At 33.2% G+C, this 23676-nt stretch overlaps 1 protein-coding gene across 7 annotated transcripts in view; it reads right to left on the bottom strand.

Moving 5' to 3' along the window:
- The window catches only part of LOC106074162 (dedicator of cytokinesis protein 7-like), a 49358-nt gene extending 25836 nt beyond the window's left edge, over positions 1-23522 (bottom strand). For 3 of the 7 annotated variants that reach the window (XM_056028557.1, XM_056028558.1, XM_056028561.1), the window contains exons 1-29: positions 23392-23522; positions 15424-15535; positions 14681-14856; positions 14522-14593; positions 14162-14273; positions 13496-13711; positions 13222-13307; positions 12992-13058; positions 12658-12807; positions 12379-12444; positions 11668-11899; positions 11112-11126; positions 8920-9122; positions 7454-7547; positions 7125-7287; positions 6840-6957; positions 6499-6569; positions 6221-6365; positions 5933-6034; positions 5634-5720; positions 5066-5282; positions 4493-4651; positions 4138-4299; positions 3653-3729; positions 3301-3396; positions 2960-3100; positions 984-1097; positions 650-847; positions 430-536 (exon numbers count right to left, since the gene is read on the bottom strand). In XM_056028557.1, coding sequence (XP_055884532.1) covers positions 430-536; positions 650-847; positions 984-1097; positions 2960-3100; positions 3301-3396; positions 3653-3729; positions 4138-4299; positions 4493-4651; positions 5066-5282; positions 5634-5720; positions 5933-6034; positions 6221-6365; positions 6499-6569; positions 6840-6957; positions 7125-7287; positions 7454-7547; positions 8920-9122; positions 11112-11126; positions 11668-11899; positions 12379-12444; positions 12658-12807; positions 12992-13058; positions 13222-13307; positions 13496-13711; positions 14162-14273; positions 14522-14593; positions 14681-14856; positions 15424-15535; positions 23392-23438 — 3605 coding nt within the window. In that variant the 5' untranslated portion in view covers positions 23439-23522. The remainder of the gene's footprint in view (positions 1-429; positions 537-649; positions 848-983; positions 1098-2959; positions 3101-3300; positions 3397-3652; positions 3730-4137; positions 4300-4492; positions 4652-5065; positions 5283-5633; positions 5721-5932; positions 6035-6220; positions 6366-6498; positions 6570-6839; positions 6958-7124; positions 7288-7453; positions 7548-8919; positions 9123-11111; positions 11127-11667; positions 11900-12378; positions 12445-12657; positions 12808-12991; positions 13059-13221; positions 13308-13495; positions 13712-14161; positions 14274-14521; positions 14594-14680; positions 14857-15423; positions 15536-23391) is intronic. The other 4 variants (XM_056028559.1, XM_056028563.1, XM_056028560.1 and 1 more) reach the window with 3 other exon arrangements.
- Between the last annotated feature and the right edge of the window lie 154 nt (positions 23523-23676).

Here is a 23676-nt window from a genome sequence, read left to right as displayed (position 1 = left end):
GAGGAGAGTATGTATTGAACTGATAAATCAAATCAAAGACTTTTGTGGTGACAAATGTAGTTTTTGCCTAACTGGATATAAGTGACAGGTCACATAGTTTTTGAGTGTGTGTGTAAAAGGGTGGCAATGAAGAAGGTAAAGCATTTTGTTCTTTAAGACTACAACTGATTGCAAAGAGTATGTATGTGTGTGTAGGTGAGTGTGAGTAAAGAAAAGGGGTACAATTTGGAAGCTGGTGTGCCTTTTGGACTGTTCTAGGGGAAATAATTTCATCCTAAAGGCTACTATAGCTCATGTGCCAAAGAATTGTTGGTATGGTGTTGGAGGTTCCACTTTGGAGAAGGTAAAAGGAGTCAAATAAATAAATTTAAAACCCTCATACTTTTCTTTCAATTAAACCTTTTTAATTGCAGCAAAAGCAACAAATACCTTGCATCAAAAGAGATTGCCAGATCAGACAAGACCAATCCTACAAGGAAGTGTTGACTTCTAAACTGTGGCGTTAAACTGTAAAAGCTGACTTTGGATCTATCCACCTGATAAATAGAGGATAAACTGACTTTTATCACTGCTGTTAAGTTATTTTAACAATAAAATGGACTAAGCTTACACAACATGGTTTGCTAAACAACAGAAAGTAAATCCTTACCAATGTTGTGCTAGATGTGATGGAGCTGCGGGAACTGACACTGCTGGTCGGAGAGTGAAGACCAGATGCTGCCAGTGGTGTTCCAAAAGCTAAGTTCAGAGGCAAGAAATGCTCATGGCTACAAACAATTCTGAGAAAGTCAAGTCTGAGCAGCATAAGACTAGTTGGGTCTGACAACTGTTTTATCTTAGAAGACATCTAAAAAAAAAAATAAGAAATAAGAAATATAAAGACAAGTAATAGAAAATCTCCTGTATAACCTAATAAGACAGGTATTAAAATTAAGTTTCTGAAACAGGCATTTAAAAAAAAAATAATCAAACGGACAACTTACTGCTCTACAATATTGTCTAATAAGTTGAAAGACAAAACCTCTGTCCATCAAAGAAAGTAAATCATGAAGGAAAAAAGCCAGGTTTGTGTTCAGAGCTTTGATTAAAGGTGGTTCCTAAATAATCAAAATCAAATAATTATTGTTAATTATTATTTCTATCTGAGATTTTCAAGATAAGCCAAACCAAACTAAATAAAAAGAGAATTAGCTATAATTTTAACAATATCTCAATATGTGGCAGTTTTTTGCATCAAATCTCCTTTATTACCATAAGTTTGTGGCCCTTTTGTATTTAAATAAGTTTAAAGTCCTAGAGTGAAAGTCTATTGCTTCCTCCATGTTGAAATTAGGTTCTGCAGTCCAAATAAAGTGCACACAAATTATCCTTCAACTTATTAAAAAAAAACTGAACTTATCAGCAGCTAGCTATTTATAGTTATTCCACCATATATGAAAATTTTCAATAATAACAAGGTTACAAAGACAGTTTGTGTGGAAACACAAACTCAAAATTGGCCCCCGAAGTGGTCCACCCAGGCAGGCTTCAATATTTTCAGAAAGAACATCCGAATGAAATTATATCAAAGACAAATGAGAGATAAGAATGGAGAAAGAAGGTTGACAGATCTTGTGTAGTGCCCCAACGGTCCAGCAGATCAAAGGATAGGTGCAAGTGAATGCAAAGTTAGATGTGAACCTGGCCTAACTAGTTCCCCTTTCAGACCTTGTGGTCTATAGGGCAGATGATGTAAAGTTCATCTGTTTTTGTGGCCTACGGTTAACGAGGGTGTCATGTAGCCAGCACAATGACCAACCTTTACTTTTCCCCAACTAATGTCATTAGAGCTGGGTGGACTCAGAGGCGCCCAAAGATTCCGAAGTTGAAAATCCCAGTCTTCACCAGGATTCGAACCCGGGATCCCTGGTTCGGAAGCCAAGCGCTCAGAAAAAAAAAAGTAGCCGTTGCATCAGAACTTTGAATGGTCTAAAATATTGTGTTGTCGGATTTTCACTCTTTTTTAGTTTACGAGATCTAAACAGGACGGACAGACATTTCACACAAAACTAATAGCGTCTTTTCCCCTTTTGGGGGCCGCTAAAAACTAGATGATACAAAATGTTCAATTGGCTAGCTCAGAACATCCAAACTTTTCATCAAAAAACTATTTGAAAGTTTTGTTGGGGACCAAGGAATGGACATTTTTTTATACCAAAAACTCCCCTTTCATTATTAATTGGAAAGAAAGACCTATAGACTCTAACTGAAGTGAATAAAGCATTGTCTTCAATTCAAAAGAGTAAGGATGAGTGCAGTATTTCAGGTGATCACCCAAACCCAATTGAGACCAGCTTATTTTGCCACATCTGATACAGACAAAGCCGTTGTTCTCAGGTGTCCTATGACCTTCCTCATAGCTCTCCACGTGTCTATTTCAGAGGTCATCTTCTGTAAAGTACTTTCCCCTATGCCAGTGAAGGCAAAATCGAGCTCTTACTGAGGGCACCATTTAAGCTTATCAAAAATGATTGCCATTGTCATGTGATCATCCCCCATGTGGAGTAAGTGTCTGACACCATCACAGCTGTCAAATGGTAAGTATAGTGCTGAATGCTGTCCACACCAGCAGAATATAAAGATACTATTTGGACATGACCAGTGGTTGTGGTTGAGAGATTAAACATATGCTGCAGTCCTCGCCATGACCTAAGAAACATTTATGCCAAGTTTTATCAAGATTGGTCAAACAGTTTTAATAACTATGAGGGACATACGTACATACATCTTACTTTGTGCTTTTTATATTAGATCAATTTAGCAAATTTACTGTATTGAATTTAAAAAAAAAAAATATTTGTTACAAATTAATATTCTGAAACTGAGGTTAATATTAAAAATAATTTTTGGAAAGCTCTAAAATACTTAGCATCACAATAATTTGGGACCAATGGACTATTCAAGGGAAGCTATCTCATACCTTAACATATCTGTCCACAATATCTTTAATAATCATAGTAACAAGGGAGCTGACATCATCAACAAAGTGATCGGGAAAACGCAACTGCCTTGGAGCACACAATTTGTCCACTTGATCAAGATGCTCAGCCATGGCTTTTACCTAAAAAATTTTTTTAAAAAAGCAATCAAAAATATTTTATGACTCTTAAGCCAAATTGGAAAAAAGCCTAATGTAGCAACTACTATTCAAATGAAATATATTAAAAATCTCTCTGATTTAAGAAGTCACTTTAATTTATGTTTACAGATTATTGTTAATTTGTACCTAGCACTTTAGATATATCTCATTTCAAACCTTACCATTAATTCAAAGAAAAACCAGGCATTTTTTAATGCAAGTTCCCTTGTTGATCCACTGCTAACTACCCATTGCAAAGCTAACTCCTCATGGACAAGCTGCAAGTTGAAATAAATATTAACCAAAAAATAGTCTGATTTGAGGAATTTAAAATTGTGTTAATTTTTTTTAAGCTAAAAATATATATTTATACACAATACATTGACAAGAGTTCATTATTTTTTCTGTATCACCAATCAGTAAATGTGTCATTTTTTAGGACCACTTTCTTAAAACGTTGGATGCGTATATTTATATATAAAGGTAAAATATTTGTATATACAAATACAAATGAACAAAAATGTTAAACTTTACTTTTTTCCCTCTGAGTTTAGGCAAGGTCATCACTTGATCCTCTCCTCTCATGCTTCCAGTACGATCCAGCGGTCGAGCTAAATGTAGAATATTTGTATATTTGCTTGCATGCCATTTAAATAACAAAATAATACATTCTTTTGTTCTATTTCTTTTACTTTTACACATATGAATCAAGGAAAATATAATATACTGGTATATGACTGTATACCAAGTAGAATTTGTTTTTTATCAAAATTTATTATAATACAGATAAACGCAGTAAGTTAAATTCTTTCTCTAGTAGGATCCAATCTTCCCAAAAAGCTCTAAGTAATTCCGTTTAACAAGTTCATACAAAAATTTCAAGTACAGACTCTACAGTCTCCTACAAATATTTTCATTTCAATACAATAAATTAAATGTTCTGAAGTGGTATTAGTTTTAATTTGTGTTTAAATCCAATGAAAGCTATGCAAGGACTATGTAATTAAAAGCCTGTTTACCAAATGTAGTGAACTCCATGTCTGGTGAAGTTGGTGTATTTCCTGCAAGGTCAGGGTTACTCGAACTACGCTGATAATTTGCTTTGGAAACAGGAAGAGAGGATGGACGTCCAAGCGTTGCATAGCCTTGAGAATGAGGACTGCTAATATTAGGGGAAGAACCTAGAATGAAAGCCTTTAATAATTACTGTTAATATCCTTTACTAATACAATTGTAAACAACAATTACATAAGCTTAAAATAAAAGAGATACACAAGAAATCAAGAGATGGGAAAAATAGCTGATATAATAATGAACAATAAACCTACGAGACAGAATGACAAACATATTGATTATGATTCACTAACAGTGTACCTTGATGGATGAGACCCAGGTTTGGAATACTGAAACTGTATTGAATGTAGGCGGCCAACAACATGTTTCTACCATTGTGATCATTTTTCTCATCAAGGAGATCATGGACTCTGAGTACCACTTGAGAAATGGCTTCGAAGGTAGCTTGGCCCACATTCACTAAGGGGGGGGGGGGGGGGTAACATTAATCAGTAATGGTAATAAACAGAATTTAAATACACAAGTGAAACATTTATAAATACTCAATACGGCTTCTAAGTACTTCTGTCATCATTGAGAAGTACATAGAAGTCTAATTCATAAAGCGCTGGTTGTGAGTGTGTATGTGTTTCATGTGAGAGTGTTTTTCGTATTTTCATATATATATATATATATATATGTTATTGTTACAGTAGTTACATTGAGGTGGTCAATTGTAGTCAAACTGAATTTCCATTTGATTGGACCAATAAAATATAATGTTGTTATCTTATTCTAAACTGACAATAATTATATAATCTCATGTTATTGAAACTTATGGACATTTACTCGCAATAAAAGAATTTTAGAAAGTGATTTCAACAAGTAACTTACCAATAGTTCCCCCTATTAATGGTGGTCTAACCATGAGGCTTATTAATTTGTCTAGAATGAGAGGTAAAAACTGAACTAAATTCTCTCCTTTAGCATTATTGATATCCATGATACTGCGTTTGAGTTCATTCTCAAAGCCCATTTCATTCATTCGAGCTGGCAACTTCTGCTCTTGTACTGATGTGTAGAGATTCATAAATCTGTCTATGTGTTCATCCTGAATACAACAGATAAACCAAACTAAGATAAACATCTATTTAATAACTATACAAACAAATGCAAGTAGTGCACTACCATCTTTTCTATATTCAGGAACATAATTTTGACCAATTGTACTTAACACAGCGCCCCCTTACCCGATTTATTTCATATTATAGTATGTAATGTCTTCTACCAACATCTCTATTTTAAAAAGTTCCAAATATAAATTAGTATTGAAAGATTTTTTTTCTTTTTTTTTTTATTAATTTAACCCAAAATAGTCTGCCTATAAAAGCTAACAAGACAGCATAGGGAGTTGACACAAACAAAAGTTTCAAAGCTTAATGATGCTAAAAAGTTATATAACCTGAGAAAACACTGAAGACACAGCTTTCAAAGAGACAAAGAAAACCCCTTTATGATTATCAACCCACTTCATGCTGTGAACTTGAGTCTGAAACAAAAACCAAAAGAAAAAAACTCAAAATCTTATTTTTTTACAAAAGAAAACAAACAAAATATAACCCTCAGACCTCATTTTAATTATTGAATTATCTATAATAAGCCTTATCCAGAAAAATAAAGCTTATAAGTTATGTGTTTTACAAAGATTAACATACTTCAATATTTAATATATTTTAAGCTAATTATTACACTGATACTCACATCTGGATGATGAAGAGAGTAGCCATTGGGTAGCCGATCTACTGACACTGGTAAAAAAAAGTCTCCACTGGTAAGACGACCATCTCGATATAAAGGCAACCACTGATAAATACAAAGGGTAAGAGTCAAATTCAAAACTTTTAGTACTGAAATCAGATGGGAAAAAAAATTCACTATAATTTTCAGCTCAGCAACATTTTGTCTGTTAGAATGCTGAATGTCTTGGTAAATGAAACGTTGATAACTTAGTACAAATTATGCTTAATAGAGTGTAACCAAGACACCTACAGTATATCCCACAGGCACTTCAGTCGGAGTTGGTTCATTTTTCTTTACTTGGCAACTGATGTGGTAAAATGTAAACAGTAGATGATGAGTTTCTGTAAGTTTGGCAGGAAGCTTCATCTTGACTTCTTCATAAAAGTCTGGTGACCTGTTAGAGTAATTTTTTTTTAAATTGTTGTTTACAAACGCCTATTTAGTATGAAGACCTGTTATTGCCTAAAAACATTAGTTACTATTTTTTTAAATGTTAAACAAAGAAGTTCAAAATTAAAAAAAATTACTTGTTGTGATAGGTAACTGCAGCAATTGATTCCCTTGCAAATTCTGGACAACTTGATTTTCCAAATATTACCTAATAATGGCAAGATGTATATAAATATTTTTTTAATAATTTGATAATCACAAAATGTTTTTGTTGTGCTTATTAGATTAGTCTTTGTTTATGAACTACAGAGCAGAAAATGTTATATAAACAAAAATATCATCTGCTGTAATTGAATAAATAATTACATTTTTAAAATGCCATCTCTTTGAAGTTTGTGTTTATTTTGGTTCTGATCAATACAGACTTTAATGAAACTCAAAATTTAACAAGACAAAACACAATCAACATTGTAATTACAGGCAATGCATAATTTTCATCCTCTACTGCAAGAAATTGAACTTTGACTGCCAGATTACGAGCAGACCCCTGACGGTTGGTGAAGTTTAGACTTTTAGGATATACATACAACAGGTTTCTGAAATAGTTAACAAAATTTGTTATTGAACCCACAGCTTGTTCAAAGTAATGTTCAGTTCCCAAAGAGTAGGCCTACTTTGCCTTAGACAACAAATGTACACTTAAAAAAATAAACTTATCTAATCATTTCAGGCCAAAAAAGTAAGAAGGAAAAAAATCACTTACCTGTAAACGGTGTAAGGCACAAAGACTTCTCTAGATGGAAACTCTAAAATTTCCTTAGTGGGCCTCCCTTTATCATCAGGGTAAGGTTCCACTTTAAGTAGTTCAGGCGTTAGTGTGTAACGTGGTTCTTCTGGGCATGGACAAATGTCAAGTTTAAGTGTGGCTGAGAAATAAACAAACCAATAATATTAGAATAAATAATATGAATATCATTACTGAATAAAAGCAAAGACATTTAAAATCTATAAACACATTTAAGTAAATGTAATGTAAACATTTTTAAAATTGAAATTTCTCATGTTAGCCAAGTTTTCTAAGCCTTTAATTACCTGGGACACACTTGACTCTTTTCAATACAGATGATGGTCTTTTCAAATCAGCTAAGAACTTGTACAAATCTTCATCACTGAGTTTGACACCTTCCTTTAAAAACATGCAGGAAATTGAATTACAAGAGATGTTTCATTCATTCAAGTTAAAAGAATATCATTTTTAATGTTTGTGCTAGATTGTATTTAATTTTAGTCTGATTTCTTTTTAATGTTAAATAAGAAGAACATTAATGTTTTATTTTAATATTAAAATTTGAAACTAAAAACGAACTATGGGTTGGTGAATATAATTGTTAAGGTTCATTCATTATAATAAAAAAAAAAGGGGTAATATTTAAATAAACATTACAGCCTTTGAAATTCATAGTCAAGTGCAAGTCCTGTGAGTCTGTAGCGAAGTCACAGATAACTATGACATAAGAAAACTATAAAAGAACAAGCTATTTTCTTTTTAACTTCCTTTTGTATAGCCTATCTTGCATGCTTTAGCATTCTCAATGTACTATGATCCAATCTTTTTAATCTTATCTTATATAATACAGACATTACTTCAAAAAAGAAGATTATTACATCCTACGGGTCATGCATATTAACCAATGACCTAAATTGTGCCAAGTCACTGGTTTTCCTGGCTACCTCAGGCAACCTATTCCATGCTCTAATGAGCATTTGTACAAATTTGTCCTAGCATATGGAACGAGGATTGTTCCTTTATCTTTGTGTCTTTCTGAGTATTTTTTAAATTTAGTTTTTGTATTTGAAGATTATGGTTCAGTGTTTTTTGTATAATTGCTACTTTACTTTTAAGTCTTCTATCTTGAAGGCTTTCTAAATTTAGTGATTTTACTAAAGGTGTTACTCTAGTCAAATGTGAATATTCGTTTGTTATGAATCTCACTGCTCTATTTTGTGTCTGTTCCAGTTTCTTAATGTTTTCTTGAGTTGAGGGGTCCCAAACAGAGGATGCATATTCTATTATTGGCCTAACCAAGGTTAAATAACATTTTAGTTTAACTAAATAACTAATAACTAATAACTGACATTTTTCTGGGTGGAAAGACATGCTCCAATTGGATTCCCATTTCTGTAATTCATCTAATTCTCTTTGTAAAATTTCTGTATCTTGTGTTGTTTTTATTGTTCTTTATATTATGCAATTGTCTGCAAATAATCTGACTTTTGTTCCTTAATGCAATTGGTAAATCATTTATTTAAACTAAAAATAGTAGTGGACCTAAGACTGTTCCTTGAGGTACAACTGAGTTTACTGTTATTGGTGTTGATTTATTATTACAATTTGTTCTCTCCCTATCAGAAAATCTTTTATCCATTTATGCAATAGTGGATAGACATATAAGGGGGGTGCATCTGAAAGAAGATTTCTTTGCTGCTTTTGAGTGCCCAGAAAACACAGCTCAAATCAAAATTAAAATCTTAAAGAGAGTTAAAAAAAAACAAGAAACCTGTTTAAAAAAGCTTGAGACTGTAAGAGTCACGGGACGAAAGTTGTCCATACTTGTACTGTAACTGTCTGGTGAATAGCTTCGATATTTTTCATAACCACTGCGCCCTCGATCCAAGGATCCTCTTCTTCCAGCAGACATATCATCTTTGGATCTCTTGCGGAAACTGTCAAACTGACCAGAAGTAGAACCAGTTCTCCTGTCTGTGCATATACAATTTAAAATCTGAATAAATAATGAATTTCTCACAATGATCAGATATAATGAAAGAATAAAGGACATTAAAAACTCTAGGCCAACATCATGTTAGAGAAAGTCAAGGTTAAATTAGAGTATGTAAGGAAAGACAATTCAGAGGTGGTCACAAAAATACCAAAATAGAAAAGAACTAGAAATTTTTGGCTGTTAAACAAAATTCCATGATACTTTTCTTTTAACCAAGCATGAAGTAAGCTTTTATGTGTGTATACAGTTAATACTTTACAGTGTTGTCTTAAACTAGTCACTTAGTAAATCCAAGAATAATGTAGATGGAATTTAAATACAACAAGCAATTAAATCTTAAATTTAAATCAAAACCAAAAAGAGTATTGTTGAAAATTCTATAAAATTCTACATTTCCTATGATTGTTTACACACGTGACATCCATGCTAAAACCAAAACTTCACAACCTAAACTTATAGAGAACACACACTCATGCTTTTGTTAAAAGAAACACCTCTCTTGATCACAACTTGATCATGCTTAAAACAAACAGTAGTGATTCATGCCACTGTAAGTCCATTTTCATCATATTTTAATGTGGCATTTTTACATAACAAAATATGATCACAAGACTCATTAAACTGATCTAAAAATAAATGAATAATTGCTAATCATTAAAGAATTCATGACAACTGTTTTTTTTCCCTTAACATTAAAAATTAGCACTTTTCCTACATACAATAAGGATAATATATAAAATGTGCTATTTCAATAGAAAAGAAATATGAAAAGCAGTTTGAAAAAGAAGGGTGCCTATTGTAATCAAGTAGAGACGATGTCAACTGTGTGCATGATGTTAGAAGTAACTAAGATATGTCTTAGAAATGTTTTTTTTATAGAGAGCAGTGTAGATTATGTTGATTACAGTGTATATCTTGAGAATTTGAAAGCACATAATTTGAACTTCAAATGCTTGTATACAGACATACTTACAGTTCCACATTCTGTGGAACTGTGCTGAAAAAAATAATAAAGGCCCAATTTTGTGTTCCCAGAGTCTGAAGTCAGACAAAAAAAATTTTGGCTAACCATTTTTTTCATCATGGCTTTATAATGTAAAATGAAAATAGTGAATGTTTATTCATTTATTATTTTCTATTTCTCATCATCGTCATGCACAGCCTCATTTGTGAAAGTAGGTTTTTCGATTTTTTCAATTGGCATTGATAACCATACCAAAAAAGTTCCCAACAATCCTACTAGCTCTCTAGTTCCTAAGAAAAGGATAAAACTTCAAATGGAATAGGGATGGTCAAATTTTTTTTATTTCCTTAGTTTTGGAAAATATTGTGATTAGATTTAGAGCTTTTTTCTGAAATACTTCAAGATCTTGATACTATAGCTACTATTTTAAGTAACTTATTAGACATGAAAAATGAAATTGACTTAAAACTATTAGGCTACTTTTTAAAAAAGCTATTAATAAATGTACATTTTATCAGAAATTTCTTTTCAAGTTGGCAAAACATCAGAAGAAAAAAGTTTGCTTTAAAAGAGTAAATTATGGTCCTTAACTTAATTTTAAGATTGTCCAAAACCTTTTACATGGATTAAATCAGAAAAAAAGGCAGGTTTTATACAACAAATTCCCTTGTAGGCTGACCTTTCTTTTCATTGTTTAAGTAAGTCTCCATTCTAATCTTAAGTAAAATGTTAATTCTAAATACATATATAAAAACAACCAACTAAACTACATTTTAGTAGGGAAATAAGATACAGCTATTTTTACAACTACAGCTGGTCTACTGTTTGATCTACTCAAGAAAGTTTAAGTTCTAATCTAATAAGATTGGTCAATGATTCCCTGATACAGATAAATAATGGTAAATTCATAAAGAGAGATAGAAAAACACAATAGAAATAGAAAGAAGATTATTACAAATGATACAAAGTATTTGGCACATGAATAAGCTTAAAAAAAACTTACCACTGGGACCAGCATCTAATGATAACATTTAAAATGTGATCACAATAAAAGGTTTTCTAAAGCTTACTATTAACACTGTCCTACTGTAAACATGATTTGCATAGTGAGTATAAAGAGGACTTGGGACTAATGTACACTGACTAGTGCATCTGTGATAACTTACTGTTTGCAAGACGCCCTTTCAGACATGCACAAGCAATGACAGAGGTATTTATCAAAGTCAAAAGAAGTACAATCACAAATATGTTAATTGGTAAGTATGTTGTATAAATTATAAAAAAAAAAAAGATTGAAATAAAGATATGAAATTATACTCTTTTATTTTTTTTTTATATTTAATATGGTAACATGTAAAAAGAGAATTATAGCTAATTGAATCAAGTTTAGAATTATAGTATCTTGTTCCATGATATCAATGACGCCATCAATAAATGTGTATGTAGAATAATAATTCACAGTTATATCAAATTAGAAAAGATTTGTATTCTGATTTTAAAAAGTAAAATTTACAGCTGTTTTCAATGTTGTCAAATAAAATGAAAAAAAAAATAATTACCCAAGCTAGCTGCTCGTGACATTTCATGCTCAGTTGTTTTCTCTACACTGGCTTCACGAGTTCGTTTCTCTACACTGGCTTCTCTTCCTTCTCTTCTGCTTTCCCTTTCCATGCTCCCCCCTGTCACAATGTTCATCAGATAGATGGCTGTCCATGCAAAGGGCATTCTATATTTTCCAAGTCTCTCACAAAACTGAACAGCCTGACTTCTGTATTTTTCTTCTTTTGTTGACTTGAAAAATGAAACAAATAACATAACGCTTTTTAAAAGCGATCTAAAAATGACTGAAATGCAGACATTTTTTAAATTTCTCTCAAATATTTCATTGAATATTATCATCAACTTTCAATCAACGCATTTACAGTTCTTAAAATTGTTGGCCTATTATATTTCAATAAAATAATAATATAATCATATGATTAAAAATATATAACCGATTCAACCATTCAATTTCTCTGAATAATTAAGTGTTAATTTATAGTTTTAAAATAAAGTTCATATTCATTAAAAACATTGTTTAAATAGAATAAATAAAGAGTATGGGGAAAACATTTATCTCTTTAATGTACATTGTTTGCACCAACATATACACAAATATTTGTAAAAATATAAACCAAAACTATGATATTGCTTTTGAAGAATATAAGGTTATAGATAGTATCACAAAAGTTTTTAACAAAACCTGGATATTGTGTACTTGATTATCTTACCTTATCTTCTTTCATATAGGGCTCAGCACATTCACTTATATCTCCTTGTTGTAACACTTTCTCAAGCTAGATTTACATTGAAAATTGCTGATTAAAACATGCAAGGAAATCAACTAAATATACACAAATGCATTATGATCAAATGTAAACATAAATTCTATATAGTTTCAAAGGAATCTTTTTTCATTTAAACCTCCTCTTAAAAAAAACGTCCAAAAATGGTTTGAGATAATCCAATTTTATGGACCTTTGACCAGGGAAAGACATGATATTTCTTACCTTTACAACCAGGAAAACATCCGGAGAGGGATAGGTTATACTGAAAATACAAGATCTGCTCACAGAAGAAACATCTGCATGAGTGATATGGCCACTTATCAAACGCAAGGTCTGCTCTGAATTTAGGTCAAAGTGGAACGTTTCTGAAATCTTTTAAATTAAAAACACAGAAACCATAATAATGAGTTTTAGTTTATCTAATCAACTAGTTCTTTATTATTCTTTCAATGGCTAGATTAGTTTGTGACAAGTATTGAGCTAAACTTGTTAACTATGTTTTAATTTTAAAGCAAGTCTTGCTAATATAGGAAAAAAGCATCTGCTAGCCTTTTACCTTTTTTCTTTCTCTTGAGTCATACAATGCCATTGAGACAAATATAGGTTCCACTTCCATCTCTAAGCTATAAAAATATGTTATTTAAAAAAACAAAATTATTGAGAAATGAAGTAAATCATAAAAGGTGCTTGTAAAATGAAGCATTACATTTTTCTCACTTAATCTCATAAAAATCAAGCTATAATCATGTTTGTTGACAGACAAGTAAATAAATTGTTTAGACTTACGTTAACTGAAGACACTTGACAAGAATTCTGTGACCAAAGTGTTCTTTTGGAACTTCAGGAGGACTTCTCCGTTCTATAACCTCTTCCTAAATAATGTAAATGACACTGTATTATCATAATTTACACACACAGACAAATCTTAGAAATATTATTTAACCCCCCCCCCCCCCCCCCAAAAAAAAAAAAAAAAAAAGAATTCTTAATTTGAATATAGAGAAGTGATATGCTAAAAACCATGGTTTTATTATATATAATTTTTTTTAAATCTATTAACCTCATCCTGCATGGGATACAAACTAAAGATGTTATCATAGCGATTTTGCTGGCGCAGGTTTTCATTATTTCTATCAACATCTTCATTTTTTATTCTGTCAAATAAATTTGGAAGAAGTGTGTCTGCTTGTGACTGCTTCAAATCAAAAATTGAGCTTGCCCAGCTTCCTCTTGGTGTATCATTGATATGTATTGATTGACGTTTGTTTGTATCCTGCTGATAAAAGAAAAAAAATATTTAAAAAAAAAGCTTATTAATTTAAAAATATCACTGATATATTTTAAAAAATAGGACTAAATTCTTATGGAATCAGCAATATCACAATAATTATTAATTATGCAACTAGATTTAGTAATTCAAATTAATACAAAGTAAAAAATATTTTTCTTTTCTTTAGGTTCTTCTATCCATCTCCAGAATATTTTAGATATTATTGTGTACTCACTAATAGGCTTGGACAAAGTAAATGCTTTGTTATTTGAATCTTATTTTCTCATAATTGCTGTAATTAGCAAGTCTTTAAAAAGTTAAAAACTTGACAAGGTCTTTATTCATGTATTATTTTAAAATGAATTGCAATGAAAGCAAAATGGTACCAAGAGTAATTTTAGAAAGTAATACAAGAGTTTGTACTAGTCCTAATACTGATTAACATCATTTATAGACCTTTTCCTCCTCTCCTCTAATTTCATCAACATCTATTTCATACTCATGTTGAAATGTGTCATGCTCAGGTAAACGCTCTTTGCTGCAAGCACTAGAACTAAAACGCTGGTATCTAAAAACAAAAAAGATAAAAGCACAAAGAAAAGATTTTAATTATAAATTAACACTTTTTTTCTAATTAACTTCAATTATATTTGACTAATGGGTATCTTTTGTTGGTATCTAACTAACAACAGAGCCAGACAGGCCTTAGAGTGGAACCTCATGAAACAAGATGTAGAGGAAAACCAAAAAGAACATGGAAAGATGATGATGAAGATATTTGAATAATTAGCTGAAAGAAAAAAAGATGCTTATTACCTGCGAACAACGACTGTATGATCTGATGTATACCTTGATATACAATCTTTGACATGTGGGTCAACATCAGTACTGGAACAACAGAAAATTTGAAGTGTTACACTTAAATCAGAAGAAAAAGATTAGGTAAAATAAATTTGACATCATATCTGTTTTTACCCTGGGTCAGGTCTGCTAGGTTCAATAGTTCGACAATGTTTGTTAACTTTATGCACTTGGATGTCATCTTCTGGGTAGAGAAGAAGATCTTTAAAGGGATCTCGCTCGACCAAGCATTGATTGTGAAGGATGAACTCTTCAAAGTCTGTAGGTTCTGGTACATCATTTAGGGGCACCTTCAATGTACAATGAAAAAATAATATAGAATATTTAAAGTCACCTTTAAAGTACAAAAATAAAAACTGATTAAAACAATTTTACAGCTATATATATATTCATGGGTATAAGCTACCATCTTCTGCAAACTGGAGGTCTCTCAATATTTAGCATAAAGCTTAAGTCACGCCTAATCAAACATCATTTTGAAATGAAAAATTGTAGAGAAGGTGCTTTTAAATCTGGAGAATTTTTTTTACATGAACTTTTATGTTAAATATTTTGTTAACTATATTTACATAAACTTAAAGTCATGTTTGTTACTGATAAGGTAAATTATTCTACATCTATAACAGATGGGAAAAAAAATGAATACACTCTTTTCATTTCCAAAGTTTCTTGCCAACGAGCTATATTGTGTAATTGTCTGTGGATCAAGTTCTTATGATTCAACTACTTTTAGCGACATTAATTTAGAACAATAAAATCCAAAAGAGAAAAAAAAAATTTTTTTTAATTAAACATATATGTAATTTTTTTTATTTTTTTTTTAAATTCTAAATTTCATAAGTAAACAAAAAAATTACTTGTGTTGGTTGTGAGTGAATTGATATAGACTGAACACTAGCACTTCTGCTTAAGTCTTGACTTGAACAAATGGATGAAGAAACTTGCCGACGTACTTCTGCAGCCCCTTGTCTTTTGATAAGAATCAGAAAAAAATTGTAATTACAACTTTTAGATCGAGTATGAACAATGTAGACTTCTAAATCTAGAATAATGTTAGATCTAAAACTGTTTATATAAATCTTTTTACTCTAAATCATTCTGGTGCTTTTGATGCCATATATGAGTGCAATAGCAATAGGTCAGGTTAATATTCTCAGTTTATTATCCGGTGAATAAATCATTAACAGCAACAGCATCTACTGACTGTAGACTCTATATTAATAATGATAATCTATTACTACTATGTCTAGTATAAATAAATAAATATATATATATACATATGTGTCCCCTAGTGTGTGTGTGTGTATATATATATATAAATATATATATATTATTCTATAACGTGAATCAGTAATCTATTTAAAAAGTTAAAGTTTTTTAAAAATATTTTAAAGTATTTAAATTATATATTAACTTTGTCAATTATTTTTATGAGATCAAGCAAAAAAAAATTCAATATCAAGATCTAGAATCCCTATTATTCTAGTTCAACTAGCTAGATTAGTAATTCATTCTAGAGTAACTGATGCCACTTGAAGAAGTTAATACTATACTATAATATACTTATACTATACAGTATACTAAGTTATACTCTATACTATGTCTATAGTCACTATAGATCTAGATCTACATCTAGAGTACATTACTTTACTTTACAGTCAATGACAGTGTGAATGATTCGGAGAGTAATCAAATAATTAATAAAAATGAAATGAAAGTTGAAATTGAAAGTCTTAACTTATCATTAATAAATTATCATATGTCTTATAATTATAACTGATAACTCTTTATACTTCAACTTATAATTAGATTCTATAATATAGATCTAATAATAATTAGATCTAGATCTAATAATAATTAATAATAATATCTAAAAAAAAATTATTAAGTCATTTAAGTTTAACTTTAAAATTAAATAGTAATATAATCTTGTAATAAGTTAATAATAGTTTTATTTAATTTAAATCATCATTTAATGAATGATTTATCAATCATTTAATTTAGTGAATGTGTTTTTCATTTTTTTTTTTGAAGTCTTAAGACTTATGGTAGATTCTTATAACTGATGTTATGACATGATTAGGAATTAGTTATTTGTTTCGGGAATAAGGGGAAAGTTTTAATTAGCGACAAGTGACGTGACAGATCTTTAAAAAACAAGAACGCTCTAAGTGACGCTAAAAGGAAGACGCTTCTTGTAGAGTAGTAGACTTGAGTACGACATAATTGACATCGGACGATTCCCTTCTTGAGCATTAAATATCTTTATAGAACAACATATCAGCGTCGACTACATATTTGATTGTTTCGGCCTTTCGCCGGTGTTACTGAAGTAGTTTAGTTCAGCGTTACTTCCAGTCAGATCTACACTAGACATATTGTCAAGAATCAACACCGTGCGGAAGCCTTAACAACGTGGCGACCCCAGACTCGGAGCTCACTGGCATCAACGTTCAGAAGGATAGAAGCCCTCTGTTAGGAGGAGGCAGAAGTTACGTCATCGGCCTAGTCTGCAGCTAGACCCTGATTATACAGCCACGTCGGCGAAGGAAAGCCAGTGAGATCCTGGACTCGTAGACCTAGAAGGTAACGAAATATAGATCTAGATCTACATTTGTAATTTGGAAACGCCCATACGTTGGGGCATCGTACTGAAGCCTGGAGTTCGGTATTGAGAAGGCTACAGTTGGTGGAAGGGAAGAAAACCGTCCTGTCAAAGCCGTACTGAAGAGATATCGCCTGCCCGGCATAGTGAGGACGAACGTTAAGGTCACCTCTGCAAGGCCAAGATCGACTGTTGAGGTCACGCCAAAGAACTTGTGACGTAGGAACCATCTTACTGCCTACGGCACTTAAGTACAGTAGTGCTAATTTGATCTAAGTCTCGGCTGAATCTGTGCTACACGTTAGATAGCCAGATAGCCGGTATTTTAGCACTGGACTTTGACTTTGTCGCTGTGTCAACTGTTGGACCGTTCCAGTTTCACTTGGGACAGACGACCACCAGGAACCACCGTACCTGCGTCGGAACCAGCAACCGGAACCAGACTCTACGCCACCGACGAACCGGAGCCAGACGACAGATCACCGTGAACCAGAACCAGACGCCGTACCACAGAAGAACCGGAGCCGTTGCAGACCAGTACCGAAGAACCTTGGAGAGCCAAAACGTTCGCTGTCCTTATCTCACCGCTAGGGAAGACATCGCCGTGAGCCTTGCCGCCGGGACAGACATTAGCGTAGGAAGAGTGGACCCGAGACTGACTGTGGAGTTATCGCCGCTTCTTAGACAGATAAGTCAAGTGTTATTTAACTACTTTCTTCTTAGAATAATTAGAGTCTGTAGGGAAGTGACAACTCGCTAGATTATCACTACCAGGTTAAATCGTGGTGGATTGGGGATATCCTTAAAATTAGGTGTAATCTAGCAAGAGGTCCAGATATACGTTTAGCTGTTAATTCGTCCTGTATGTGAATGTGAATCATTTAGTTAAGCATTTTTTTTTGTTGTAGCCACGTTGTGTATTAATTAAGTCTTACTGTCAGACGAAAGTCTCATTCATTAGAACTAGATCTATAGTTTGGTGTTTATCGTATTTAAGTTTATTTTCATAGTTTATGTGTATGAGTAAGTTATATACACTCCTGGCTGTGAAAGCAGGTAAGAAGTAACTAAGATCTAGCGTAATCTAGACTAGATCTGGGGAACAATCGAGGTGAAGCCTGATTGCCCATTTGTAAATTTAGTATTTGTAAATAGACAGGTTGGTCTATTTACCGGCGACTCGTGTTGAGTAACACGTAGTCGGTTGAGTGTGCGTGTGTCGCACATCGTATTCAGTCGGGTCAGAGTGTAGCCTACACACTGGTACCAAGGATACTAAGTGTATCTTGGAAAATACAGAAGTTATTATAAGTCGGAGTTGGTAGTCTAGACTCCAAGGGTAGAGTGACGAATTTAATTCATTTGAATTAAGAGATATTAGGAAGCCGCGGAGCGAGGGTACGCTCAAAAGATAATTTGATTTATAGAACATAGGTAATAGAAGCTATTAGGCTTTTGTGTAAGATAATTTAAATAAAAAGCGAAGTAAAGTAACAAATAAGTAATATGGCAACTGCTCCAGGGTACGACCTAGAAGAGTTTAGGAAAAAGCTAATCCAAGAGGCCAAGACAGAACTGGAACTACGCGGCAAAGAACTGGCCGCCTATGTGCAGCAGATGGTGGCGGCAGAAACAGGACGCTTAGAGAAGGAGAGGATAAGAGAAGCAGATCGCATAGAGCGGGAAAAGGTTAGAGAGGCAGAAAAGTTGGAGAGGGAAAAGGTTAGAGAGGCGGAACGTGTAGAGAGGGAGAAGAAAGAAGAGGCGGACAGAAAAGTGAGAATTCAGGTTGAACAGATAAGGATAGAAGCTGGTGTAAGTGTGCCCACCGAAGGGAACAGCAACAATAGTGCCAACATAGAAAGCCATAGTAGCGCCGCATGGATGAAAAAGAAAATACAGCCTTTTGCGGAAGACAAAGATGACATCGGCGACTATCTGAAACGATTTGAAATTAAACTAGCAAAGTTTAATGTCCAGGAGAAGGAGTGGTCCGAAATCTTGTTGGACTTCGTACATGGGAAAGCCCTCACGATTTGTCAAAACCATGACCACTCGATGCAAAACAGCTATCAGGTGCTAAAGAAGGAACTGCTAAACACATACGGGCACAACGCGGCAACATTCCGAAAGAAGTATTATGAAAACGCTCCATCCAGCCAAGTTGATCCGCAGACAACCATCAACTCAGAGAAGGACTTCTTCACTAAATGGCTCGGATTCGAGAATGTAGAGAACACCTACGAGGGGTTGAAGAACTTCATTCTGATTGATAACTTTATCAATAAGTGCGACCCTCAGCTACAGTCCTTTGTAAAAGAAAGAAACCCTAAGGTAATTGAAGACTTGGTAGAAATTATTAGGATCTTTAAGAATGCTTACCCAAACAACCCACTTTCAGTTAGCGACCACAAAAAAGTTATTGACCTGGTAAATTATGTAAAGAGAAATGATGGTAATGATAGGTCCACGGAACGTGGGAACAATGGTCGGGATAGTTATGAGGGCATAAAGGATAGATCCTGGGAAAATGAAAACAATGGCAGGGAAAGTTATGATAGGAGAATAGATAGACCTAAAGCGGGTGAAAGAAACCTTAGGGATGTTACATGTTTTAACTGTCAGGAAAAGGGACACATGGCATACCAGTGTAGGAAACATAGAGGGAATGGGGCTGGCAATGGGAATACACAGGATAATAGTGGCACTAGTGATAGGAGGAGTAATCAGAGAAATCATAGACAAGAGAGGGATAATCGGCCACCGGATAGGGTTAATTTTGTAAGGAGCATCCAAGACAGGGATCGTGATAGTAGGGATAGTGAACCAGAAGAAGAAATTAACTACGTTGATTGTGGGGAAGATAGGTTTAAATTATATCCGGGTATGCTAAATAATAAACAGGTAAATGTGATTCGGGACACAGCTAGCAGTACACTCGCAGTTCGAGGAGGATTAGTTAAACCTAAGGATTATTTAGGCTATACCAAATCAGTCAGGTTGGCAGACGGCGCAGTTAAGAGATTCGAAGCGTGCAAAGTGTTCCTTCGATCTCCATTGTACACAGGGTATTGTGAAGGGGTAGCCATGCCGAGGTTATCTAGAGATGTTTTACTTGGAAATGTAGCAGGTGTCAGCGCCGCTTCTGACAAACAGGTTAGAAGTTGGAAAAGCAGGTATGACAACAAGAAGCGAAAGAAACCTAGAAATGACAGAATTTATTTTAACTGCCATAAACATGGGCACATCGCTAAAGACTGTTGGAGTAGGGCAGAACAGTCTAAACAGAAGATTGCGAGTTCGGATAGGAGGCACAAGTCTGTATCCGACAGTGACGATAGAAGAGATGACTGTGGTAGCGGTAATCGCAAGTCATACCGAGGTAGAAGGCCACACGCGGGCTATAGTGGAGTAAGAAGATGTAAACTCCAGTTGGAGAGAACAAATGCATTGCTCGGGCAGATAGCGGATATGACATAACGCTATACGACCATAGTATGTATATAAATATGTAAATAGATGTTATTTTAATTATTTCATTCTTCAGTGATTGACTTAACTAGTAGTCATAACTAGACGGATATTAGGTTGTGTTAAGGTATTTTTGAATAGGATATTTATGTTATAATATAAATGCTATTGCGTTATTATTAGATTAACTCATGTTGGTTATTGATTTCGGGGAGTATGTATGAATTGTATGTATGTTTGTATGAATAAAAAGGGCATTTATAAGGCGACGATGTAGTTACATAAGGAAAAAGTAAGTTTTATAATTTATTATTTGTATTTGATCATGATCATACATCAGTCAAGAGTTAGGTCATGTGGAGACAAGTAAGTGGAGAGAGGAAATAAAATACACTTGTAAATGCCCGAAAGAACGTTGGGTGTATAGTGGGAGAACGAGTATTGAGAAATATCAATTTGTCATATTAGGTAAATTGTCTGTCCTGACGTGTGAGGGAAAGCGGTGTAACCTCTGGAACGTGATGTGATGAAGTATAGATAGACACACCTATAGTGTCAGCGCAAACGAACTATGTCTACGGTCACCTATGACACATCACATTGGACAGTATCAGTTAGTGACACTTGAGGGAAATATGTGTTCAGAGGAACTTGATTGTGGACACAGAAAGAGAAGTTGAAATCGCAATCAAGACTCAAGTTGTCTTGTCTTTTATGTTTCCCTACATTTTGGCCCTTGCACATTGTAAGACTAAGACTAAGACAGTAGATTAAAAATTGACAGGCAATTTTTTTTAGCGGGAGGGGGAGGAGTTGTTATGACATGATTAGGAATTAGTTATTTGTTTCGGGAATAAGGGGAAAGTTTTAATTAGCGACAAGTGACGTGACAGATCTTTAAAAAACAAGAATGCTCTAAGTGACGCTAAAAGGAAGACGCTTCTTGTAGAGTAGTAGACTTGAGTACGACATAATTGACATCGGACGATTCCCTTCTTGAGTATTAAATATCTTTATAGAACAACATATCAGCGTCGACTACATATTTGATTGTTTCGGCCTTTCGCCGGTGTTACTGAAGTAGTTTAGTTCAGCGTTACTTCCAGTCAGATCTACACTAGACATATTGTCAAGAATCAACACTGTGCGGAAGCCTTAACACTGAACACCGACTTTCTGGAACTAGGTCAATTTTTTATTTTATTTTTTTATTTGGTGAAGGTTTAACTTACAAAAAAACTGAAAGCAGATTCTTATTCTGCAACTACAGGACTATAAAAATAGCTGTGTTCCTATGTATTACCACCCATAGTCAAGATTTTATTTTAAAATACATTAGGTCACTTCATGCTCCTATTTTAAACGCAGTTTTTGGGCTTTCTCCTTTAGTTGAACAGTGAGCACCAGTGTTGAACACCACTATGTAATTGCTAATAAATTATATTGGTGTTACTTAAAAATTATTTAGATTGTAGTAAAAGAAGTAGATTCAATTTTGCAATATGTATTTATAGTCTATTTCCTCATATACTCTCTCTATTTCTCTCTTTATATATATGTGTAGAAACAGACAGAAATAAATTTATATAGATTATAGAGCTATAAATTAATTATTTTAATTTAATAAACATGATATTTTCTACTAGGCTACTTGTATTTTCTCTCTGTCTTTCTTTTAACTCCCATCCAAGGACCCTCTTCTTGTTTTCATAATTTGGATGTTCGTTTTGTGACACCTTAACATCCCCTCCCTCCCATAGATGCTTATAATTCTTTTCATGACTCTCTCCCACTTCCCTCCACTGCCTGTTGGATAGTTTGTGACACTACTCGCTGAGTGTATACCTCTCCTTACCGCCAGCTTATCTTGCGTGATCACATGCAATGGGCATGGTCTCTGGCTTCAAATTAGCAGCCCACACTTTTTCTTTCATTCATAAGTTATATATTCTAGATATCTCTATCTAGGTCATGTTTATTCATTGAAAAAATCATAGATTTATTAATCCCAATAATATTTCTTAATACGATTTTGCTGTGTTCAAAAAGGAGAATGAGCTGAATTCATTATTATTTGTTTGGACACCCCCTTTTTTAATTTTATTTAACAGCTAACGGTATAAATGTGATTGGAATGTCTTTCTAAAGATGTTTGGAAGCTTATTTTGATATGCCCATCAGCCTACGATCAAACAGGCTCATGATATAGCCTTCATCCCTTATATGGGTATGAATTGCCGGGGGAGGTTAAAACAACAGCTTAACATACATGGTTACCGAGAATCTAAATAACTGCCATCTGCTTTGGAAAAACGGAACAAAATTACCAGAACTTATCTAAAATTGGACATGCTCAGTCCCGAATCGTCGATTTTAGCTCCAAACATAAAAACAAATGAATTACAAACAAAAAAAAGCGACCATTTTAGAAAGGAGAATCCGATGGGGTGTTCAAACTATAAGAGCCTCCTCTAACTGAAGTTAAGAGTAAGACTTAAAAAAGTAAAAGTTTAAGTAACAATTAGTAACATTATCTCAGTTATTAGATCTATCTCAGTATGAGTATCTGTCATTATGATTTAATAATTATCATTCATTATGACTATGACTATAACTATTATTAATTATTAACTTGATCTATAGAAGAATAAATCTATATAATAATAATATATCTAGTCTAGTCACTCTAACGAGATCTATATAACTTCAATTCTAGATTTCTAGATAAGACATTCTTAATGATTCTTACTTGCTTAACTTTTGAGCAAAAGCTCTTGTTCCACCGGAGGAGGCCATGTTTACTTTATTAGATTAGTTGCAATCTATTTTGGTTTAGATTTAAAAAGTAAGATGGGGGGGAAAAAAGTACATTAGCGAATGAAATAATACAAATTCATTTTCGAAAAGTGTTTATAAAGTCCTAATAATTATCTGTCCAACATATAGATCTATAATATACAATTAAAAAAACAAAATTCAGCAATATCTAAATTAGATTAGACAGATCTAGACATATATCTAGATCTAAGATCTA

This window comes from Biomphalaria glabrata, chromosome 5, assembly GCF_947242115.1.
Source record: "Biomphalaria glabrata chromosome 5, xgBioGlab47.1, whole genome shotgun sequence".
Classification (NCBI taxonomy): domain Eukaryota; kingdom Metazoa; phylum Mollusca; class Gastropoda; family Planorbidae; genus Biomphalaria; species Biomphalaria glabrata.
This window is presented reverse-complemented; position numbering and strand designations above follow the sequence as displayed.